This window comes from Benincasa hispida, chromosome 1, assembly GCF_027475165.1.
Source record: "Benincasa hispida cultivar pf3 chromosome 1, pf3_genome.v1.1, whole genome shotgun sequence".
NCBI classification, from domain to species: Eukaryota; Viridiplantae; Streptophyta; class Magnoliopsida; order Cucurbitales; family Cucurbitaceae; genus Benincasa; species Benincasa hispida.
Genome location: NC_143478.1, coordinates 61,644,751 through 61,654,569, shown reverse-complemented (window position 1 = coordinate 61,654,569; position 9,819 = coordinate 61,644,751). Strand labels below are relative to the sequence as shown.

The following is a 9,819-nucleotide window of genomic DNA, read 5'->3' as shown; positions in this document are numbered from 1 at the left end:
GTTATTTAAAATATGCTCGCAACATTGCAAAGCTAGCATCATGCCAACTGTGCGTCAAAGTCGTAGCGTTGCAACGCTGCCCTGTTTCCAATTGGTCTCGGGTCTACAGCGTCAGGGAGCAGCGTTGCAACGCTATTCCAATGTTGACTTCCCTGAATTGCCTTCCAAATTTGCCTCTTTTCTTGATCTTGGGTCCTTGGTTTCTTCCTAATTCAATAGCCAACCTGTAATTGCTCAAAATTGGAGTTTTGCCCTGGGTTTCTTTTATCATTTTCGCACAAATTGCTCATGATACTTAGTTTCCTGAAATTACTCAATAAACCACATCAAGTTAAACAAACTAGCAATGTTAGTTCTAAATTTGAAGGTAATAAAAGTACTTTTTAGATGCTTTTCACTGTCCCAAACTTAAAACTTTGCTAGCCCTGAGTAAAGAAAAGAAAGAAACAAAAAGTAGGAGAAATAATGTATACTGAAATGAAAAAGATTCAGGGCATGCATTTGTCTATTTCGGTTTCATCAGTTTCTCAACATATACAACACTCATCCGCAAAAGAATTCAGACACATCCTAATCGTTGAGAGTTTCTAAAGCCAAAACTTTTTATCCTCGGTGTGTGTGTGACTTTTCCTTTAATTCAAAACTCAACAACTGACTCAAGATTTAATTAAGCTTCAATAGTTTTCCCCCTAATCTAGCTCAAGTACCAATCATCAAGCATCACCACACTCAAGGAAGTAATATGTCCACTAAGGTGTCTTATCTCTCTCTCTTTTTAACAGCAAAATGGCCCTAAACTTGCATCATTTTATTCAGGGCACTAACTTTCACACATCCATTGTAGGGAACCATACCTAGTCAATTCCCAGGTGTCCTAACTGATCACAGCAAAGACAACTCTTTTTACCCCCATCCATGCATACACATTACAACTACAATAATAAAAAGATATTTCTTTTAAGCGCATGAGTGCACACTCTATATTTTTTTTTTCAATGGCAATAATAATTTTTTTTTCTTTCCTCTTAGTCTAACATTACAACCCATCATGCAAAACACTCTCTAACCAGGGGGAGCTTTCGAGGTGACAACCAAATCGACTTAAATTAATGTTTTGTTCAGTTAGAGGTTCTAAATTAAAGTGGTTCGTGCTCAAGATAACAGATGATACAAAAAGGGGTTCAGAACAAAGAACACTCAAGACAGAACTATGTTATCCAATTTCTACTTCAAAGCATGACATACATCACGAGTGACTCATCAACCATCATAGTAAAAGAAAGCTACCAAAGAACACAATTCAACTAGTCTCAACATTCTTCCTAACAAAAATCAAGTCTTTTTCAGAATTAAAAAAAAAAAAAAATCAATTTTTCCTCAAAATTAACAATAACATGCATAAAACAATCAACTCAAAACAACATGCATAAAAGCACAAGATTCAAGCAAAAAGTACGCCTCCCACCCCAAGCTTAAAAAGAGCATTGTCCCTAATGCATAACATCTAAAACAACCACACAACAGATGAGTGATACAAGCCTGGGTAATGAGCAGGGATTCACGAATCTGGATGATGAATTGATTCTGGAAAACACAACAACATCTTCAACCTAAAGATCAAAACAAAATAATCAGGAGGTGACTCTCTATCCTAAAAAAAATAAAATAATCAAATAACAAATGAAATAAAACTGGAACACTTGGGTTTTCCCAAGAAGCACTTAGTTTAACGTCTTTAGCTAGACCGGATTTCTAATTCAGACAACTTTTAAGGTGGCTTCATCATTCCATGCACAACAACAACTGAAATATATAATTTTCTCCCGCACTGACATTCATATAAAAAATTAGTCGAAGAACAGTTATCAGAAAAAAGCATAATCTTCTCTTCATTCGTCCACCAGTTCAATATCTCCCTTACGAATATAATCGAGAAAAATTACCATACCTTCATTTGGAGATTGTTCAGGACAACTTACCTTTTCCTTACCGTTTCCTTTACCAAGAGATTGTTCAAAATGTTTACCATCTACTTCATTGATCTCTTGGCCTAAACTTACAGGCTCATTGGGTTTGAAAGAACAAAGATGTTGAATTTTTCCTCTTCATCGTTCACCCAAAGTGTAAGTTTGCCATCATAAACATCAATCAAAGCTCTGTGTGTGGCTAGGAATGGCCGTCCAAGGATGATGGAAATTTCAGCATCTTCTTTCATATCTAGGACCACAAAATCTACTAGGAAGATGAAATCATCAGCTTTAACTAGAACATCCTCTACTACATCACGAGGGTATGTGAGAGAACGATCTGCCAACTGCAATGATATCGTCATCAGTTGTACCTCTCCTATGTCCAGTTTTCTGTACAAAGATAAAGGCATCAGATTAACTAAGGCTCCTAAATCACATAAGGCCTTATTTACTGTCAGATTCCTTATAGTGTATGGGATCGTAAAACTCCCAGGATCCTTCAACTTTTGCGGTAGCTTCTTTTGCAAAATAGCACTGCATTCCTCATTTAAGCTAACCGTCTCATACTTTTCAAACTTCTTCTTTGAAGACATTATTTCCTTCATGAACTTCACATAGTTTGACATTTGTTCCAACACATCTGCAAAAGGAATATTAATGTGAAACTTCTTAAAAATATCCCAAAATTTAATAAATTGATCATTCAATTTTTTTTTTTTTTTGAAAGCGCTAGGGATAAGGGATTTTATTCAATACAGCAGGTGAAGGTTCTGAATTACTCCCTGATTTGGATGATACAGGTGTTGAGGTTTATGTCCTAAAGTCTCGTGTCCTGTAATTTGTAAACAACTTTGTACGAACACTTGTGATGTATAATATAAATGATATTTACTTCACTACTTAACTTTGCACATTTAGATATTTTTTATTTTACCACAAACCAATAAACTTAATATCCCTGATTTTCTTTATGTAACTTAGCATGTATGTAGTGACATACAAGTGGATCATGTCTTAAGTGACAATAAAAATAGTCTGTAATATATGGATATAGGAGGGAAACCTTATCCTAGTAACACTACAAACGCGACCCGCTTTTTGGAATTGTTACAAATGTCGTGACTTGTCACAGATGGTCTGATCCTGATCATTCGTGTAGTGGACATGCGAGCGGGGGCGTCCTATACAAAGAGTTTGTGTAAGACTTGACCTCGAAGTGTTAATGTCTTGTCATATAACTTCGTTCATGACTGAGACTTCACTTCACTATGATGAACATAGGTAACATGACCTCAATCCTGAGTGAGTTGGGAACTCCTATCATTGAGGACGGTTCTTTGAGTTGCATGGGTGCGAGTGGCCAGAGCGCCGACTCAAACCTACCATTTTGGGGATTCGTCTGATTTGGGAGCTGGGAACTCAACTTCACAAGACGGAGTTCACTCCTTCCCTAAAGTAGGGGTAAGTAGATAGATTGCTTTCTCAAGGGTTGATCCCCAGGCTTGAACAATGTGGCACCACGCACCTTCCCATGGCCCGAGAGGTGTTCACACATAGTAGGACTATGTTGTATTGTTCATTAGAGGGATTAGTGGTACTTAAGGAAGAAGATGTAATTACAGGGGCAAAATGATAAATTGGCATGCTGCAATTACGAGCATATGTGAAGGGTCATCGTACTGATGATTGGTTATATTCAATGGACATAGAAATATATCTATGGCAAGAAGAGTTCAACTGTCAGTCTTTAGTGGAATGTCTGACAATTAATGGATGGTGGATATTGTGACTAAAGAGTTTAGTCAGCTATTCACGTACCGTTAGAGCTTCGAGCCATAAGTCCATAAGGTCCTCTTGGTAGCTTGGATACAAGTTGAGAGTCAGTTTTTGGGTCAATTTGAAATGTTCAAATTGACAAGAGGGAGTTTAATTATATATATGATATAATTGAACGAGTTACTTAAATATGATATAATTAACTTTATGTATGAGATACATTAATTTGGAGAAAATTGGATATAAATATGATTTATATCTAGTAGAGGAAAATATTATAATTAATATATGATATTAATTTATATGTTATGAATATGATAAAATCACATTCATTGGACGGTTATAAAGGAAATGAGACGGCGTCTCTTCTGTTCTAAATAATGGATGAGTGTATTGAAAGATCACTTTGAGATGCATAAATAGCTGATGGTGTGTTGAGCATGGAGGCGCGGACATTATGTTAAAGAGAGTGTCATCGTTTAGAAAATCAATGCTTATATAATAGTGCCTGCACGATCGCTTACATATACGATATTGCTAAGCAATCGCTTACCGATTACACCTTCGTGCGCTATTAACTAACGATTGTTTACCTTTTCCTAAGCGATCGTTTAGCTCCCGATATTTACTAAATGATCGTATAGACGATCGCTTAGTTTTTCCTATGCGATCGTTTAGATGATCGCTCACCCTTTTCCTACACGATTGTTTATACTATCGCTTACCCTTTCATACACGATCGTTTAGACGATCGCTTACTTTTTCCTACACAATCATATACTTCACCTAAATGATCAAGCATCTTGTCTATGCGATAGACGACCTCATCTCCCACTTGCTTGATTGTTGTGTATGGTCTCTCTTCCTCCTTCCCTCTACCAAATCCGAAAAAAACCCACACTTTGGATTCTCACTCCAAGAATACTGAGGGCTCTAAGTGGTGGTGTCATCTCCGTTTCCTTCTGTCTAAGTGGTGATTGTTCAAGGTAGATGGTTGGGTTTTAGACTCGCTGTGAAGAAGAAATCTTCATCTGGTATGATCTCTTGATCTCTTTAGCATTATGAATGCATATTAGTATGTTTTGAATGTATATGTGGTAATTCTGTCACAATAAATTGGAAAGATCCGCTTCTGCTTGTAGGTACTCTTGAATAAGAGTTCCTTCAACAGGAACATCACTCTTTTTTTTCTTGATTCACATTACCAGCTGTAGGATTCAATACCACCTGTTCCTCTGTCTGGTCTGTCACAGGATGCACGATATTTTTTCCACTTCTCAACGTTATTGATTTGCACACTTCCCTTGGGTTTTTCTCTGTATAGCTAGGGAAAGCTCCTTTGTTCATAGTATTCAATGTAGCAGCGATCTGGCTAACCTGAACCTCAAGGTTCTGGATAGCCTTCCCATGACTTGTTACTGTGCTCTCCAAGAAATTGGTTCTACTCCTTGACTCCTTTATGAAATCCCCAAGCAAAGCCTCCACAGATGGTTTCTTTTCAGAAAAACTTGGAGATGTCTGTAAAACATTCTTATTGTTAGCATATGAAAAATTCTCATGATTGCGCAAACCTGGGTGATAATGAGTGGGTTGGTTCATCTGATAAGAATTTTGATGGGCTCCTTGAAATTGGTTTGCTTGGCATATATAATTTGCCTACTCAGTGTAAGGTACCTCCTTGTAAGTGCATTACAAGCTGCCATCGATGCAATTGATGGTTGAGTACCTATGGACAAAAGATTAATGGCATTAGTCAAAGTAGCCATTTGCAGCTTTAAAGCATTTATCTCATCGAATTCATAAATTCTAACCACTCTGGATGAAGATCGTTTTGAGGGCCAATTATAGCTCGTGGTAGCCATGTCCTCCAATAATGCCTGAGCAACATTAGCAGTCTTTGAAAAAATTGAGCTTCCTACAGCAGCATCCAAGATGGATTCATTGTATTGGTCAACCCATTGTAGAACAATTGGATTTTTAACCAATTAGGGTATCTATGCTAGGGGCACTTTCGTAGCAACTCCTTATAGTGCTCCCATGCTTCGAATAATTGCTCGCCCTCTCTCTATCTAAATCTGCCAATCTCTGTTCTCAGTCTGCTCGTTTTCACATGAGGGAAGAATTTGTTCTAAAAGGCTTGGGCCAAGTCATCCCATGTTGTTATACTTCCCGTTGCAAGTGACTTCAACCAGCCCTTAGCCTTGTCTTGCACAGAAAAAGGAAACAATCTTAGTCTAATGGCATCAGAAGAGACCTCATTTATTTTTACCGTCTTGCTAATTTCCAGGAAAGAGCGGATATGCTTATGTGGATCTTCATGTGGAGTTCCTCTAAATGCAAGGTCCCGTACCATCTTAATTAAACCTGATTTTAGCTCAAAATTATTGGCATTAATTGAGGCCTTAGCAATGCCCGTCTGGGTTGTAGGAGCAGCTGGTTGGACAACTCCCCCTGGTCTTCCATGGTGTTGAACTAAACTCTCCTATTCCTTCTTGCTCTCCTCAAAGTCCGTTCAAATTATAGATCACAAGGAACAAGTTCAGCCTGTTGACTTCTTCGCATACACAGGATTCTGCAACAACTACCAAAAAAAAAAAATCCAAATTAAGATCAACTCAGTCTTTAGCAATAATAAGCTTGGGAAATTTTTTTGTGCCAGTCCTCGACAGTGGCGCCAAAAACTTGACGGCATACGCAAGCGCATGCAATTGAAGTAATAAATCCTAAAATAGGGTATCGTCCTCAGGGACCAGAGTGAGCAAAATTTTTCTAACTTAGCTATCACAATTCTTCGTCAATTTTATCTAGGCAACCAAAAGATACTTTTTATCTATAACTACGAATAACAAAAATTCAGTCACACATAAGAACAATTCAGAGCAAAACAATTCCAAGGTATTGTTTCATTTAGGGAATACAATGAATATGACATGCAATTGATTGAAATTGAAAGATTGAGGCTAGAAGTTCTAAAATCAGGAAATCCTCTCTCGAGCTCAAATTATCTTAATAACTATCTATCGACCCAAATCTCTTCTATCGCTTGAATAGTTACAGCATTAAGACCCTTCAATCGCACCCGTTATTATTCTAAATTGACTTTCATGCAATTTCGAATAACAATCTAAATTATTGGGTCCAGCGAACTAAATTCTCTCTCAATACATCCAATTAACTTAAGTTCATTCAATTAATGGCCAGTTAATCAAAAGCATTAAGCACAAATAGTTTAGAAATCCATGTAAAATCAATCAATTGTAAATTCAAATACTCAAAGTAACATCCCTAAAATCCACAAACACTCTATAATAAAAGAATTTAGCTATGCATGACTCCGTAACAATATTCAACAAACAAACAATCATTATGGCGGAAAATAAATTAACAAAGAAGAGTGATCTCTCTTCAATAGGTTCAAATCCTAATCACAATCTTCTTGACTCTCACCACGAATACCAGATTATTCTTCAACAAAACTGCACGATCACGATCAATCTTCCTGTCATGAACAATCTAGAAATGCTCTCAGATCAACTCTCAATCGAAATCTCGAGTCTTCAACCAAAAACGATGAGAATTGCTCTGTTTCGGCTCTTGTATGGACTAAAATTTAGGTAAAGTTTATCAAAGTTGGCTCACTTTTTTCCTCATTTTTTCTTTCTCTCTAAACCTGATGGCACAACACTATTATTTATAATATGCTCGCAGCGTTGTAACGTTGGCATCATGTCAACCGAGCGTCAAAGTCGTAGCATTGCAACGCTGCCCCGTTTCCAATTGGTCTCGGGTCCACAGCATCAAGGAGCAGCATTGCAATGTTCTTCCAATGCTGGCTCCCTCGAATTGCCTTCCAAATTTTACTCTTTTCTTGATTTTGGGTCCTTGGTTTCTTCCTGATTCCATAGCCAATCCGTAATTTCTCAAAATTAGAGTTTGTCCCGGGTTTTTTTTTTATCATGTTTGCACAAATTGCTCCTGATGCTTAGTTTCCTGAAATTACTCAATAAACCACGTCAAACTAAACAAAACTAGCAATATTAGTTCTAAATTTGAAGGTAATAAAAGCACTTTTAGATGCTTTTCAATGTATAGGCTATCTAGGATCACCTAATTGATAAGAAAACCTAAAGATTGGAAATACATTAGGATAGAATTGGTCATTCTTGCTTAATATCTTAATCAATCCAAGAACATAATGCAATTAACTAAGTAAATTGCCTTTGTAACAAGCTTAGTTAATTTAGGGATTAGCGACATGTTGGTTCTCATTAGGGAGTTTGTATGGGATGTCCATACATTCGATTAGGCTTAAGAAATAGTTAATTCAAGCATGTTTTTATAATTAATCGATGATTAGATTAGTAGAAAACTCAACGATCTCTAAACTGGCGAAGGTAATCTTGTGTTCGATCTCTCTTTCTCAATCAATCTTACTTTTTCGCATTTTAATTTTCGCATTTAGTTTTCTTGTCAACCAAACAACAAAACCCTGTTTTTATCGCTTTTCACAGTCAAATTTAGCTTATGAGAGATTTAATTCTTGGCTTCCCTGTGGTTGACCCCGTATTTATCATTATTGCCACTTCTTTGCAGTGATAGGAGTAGTTCAATGTATTATAAAGTTTATTTTGATTTATGGTTCTTTTCAGGAATTAAACGATACCGGAAAAGGCTATGATCACACATGGACTTAACATGCGATTGAGGTGTCATGCATTGGGAGCATAGAGAGGATGATAAAGGGCCTCTTGAATGCTTATAAATACCTAGATGACCATTTCACTACACAACTCAAAGCATCGTCAATAAAACTCAAAGGGAGAGAGTTGAGGTGTTTGGGGAGAAGCCTAGGCGTTGAGGTGAGGTCACCATGCATTGAGCACACCTACCTTGCGTTGAAGAGTACCATGCACCCAACTAGTCTGCAGAAAATCAACCCCTACACTCACAACTGTCTTGATTTATTCTAAGGTCTAGATTAATATCTGTTGGGGTTGGTAAGATAGGGCTAGGACCAAGAAGGTATTCTAAAGTTATTTTAGCCCTAAACCTAGGATTTGAAGTTAACTCTTGCTAGTGAACTATGAGTGTTTTATTTTAAAATGTTTTTGGTGTATCTATATACATGTATGATACTATATATATATATGTATGATTTGGTAAACCTCGACATGATCGGGAAATGTGTTTTCTGGGATTTCAACCATTGATTTTCCGTTGCTTTACTAGAATGACTATTTTACCTTTGATTTTGCTTGATAGCATGTTTTATAACAATTTGACTAGAAACTAGAATTGTAATATGGGGAAATGTTATTGTGTCTCGAGCATGTCTAGCAGGATATTGTCGACATGTGCACATTTGACGAACTATATTGGATACTGAGATTGCTTCATCAAACTTGCATTTGGTTGAGCTGGATTTCCCGAGATAGTACATGATCATGTCAATTATCTCAGTTACCAGACTAGGATGATTAATTTTTTATGTTTGATATTGTTTGTGATTGTTTGCCTGTGAAATGATTTCAAAAATGAATTTTAGAAGCAAAGCCTAGTTTCAAAAAAAAAAAAAAAAAAAACCACTCATTGAGCTTCTAACTCATGTTTTTCAATTGTTTATTCCTCTCCCCATGTAGTAGATGAGGTCGTTTTGGAAGTGCCACATAAGGTTAGGATTTGCCTCTCTAGTAGAGCAAAACCCTGGATCTTATTACTATAGGGAACCATTAGGGTTTAGCAAGAATCAAGAATGTTTTTGTAAACTTACTTAGTATAAACACTCGTAGTTGTAATCAAATTAACTTGAAACTAGATCGGAAAGTAAATCTTGTAACTCTATTATTGCAGAAAAAGGTGGAGAACTGGTGGAGAATAGTTGAGAATAGGAGAAGGGAGAGAAGTGAACCCACCTGGGAGGAATTTCAGGAAGTTCGTGACACAAAACAGGATGAGTTCCTATAGCTCGTACAGGGTAGTATGACTGTAGTAGAATACAAACTGAAATATATTGAACTCTCGAGGTATGCCTTGAACATTATCGAGGACGAGAGTGAATGTTGTAAGAGATTAG

The 9,819-nt window shown here is 36.9% G+C and overlaps 1 protein-coding gene across 1 annotated transcript; it reads right to left on the bottom strand.

Annotated features, from left to right (window-relative positions):
• Nucleotides 1-2,056: 2,056 nt before the first annotated feature.
• LOC150038606 (uncharacterized) lies at nt 2,057-5,093 on the bottom strand. The gene is made up of 2 exons (XM_090313788.1): nt 4,952-5,093; nt 2,057-2,610 (listed from the first exon to the last, which is right to left on the bottom strand). The coding sequence occupies exons 1-2, from the start codon at nt 5,091-5,093 to the stop codon at nt 2,057-2,059; spliced, it is 696 nt and encodes a 231-aa protein (XP_090169914.1).
• Between the last annotated feature and the right edge of the window lie 4,726 nt (nt 5,094-9,819).

What these genes read in the sequence shown, in the direction of transcription:
- LOC150038606 (XM_090313788.1), bottom strand. Translation starts at nt 5,093, where the DNA reads ATGAACAAAGGAGCTTTCCCTAGCTATACAGAGAAAAACCCAAGGGAA. An exon ending in GGTATTGAATCCTACAGCTG is followed by an intron (nt 2,611 to 4,951) that starts GTAATGTGAATC and finishes TTCCTTTTGCAG; the next exon opens with ATGTGTTGGAACAAATGTCA.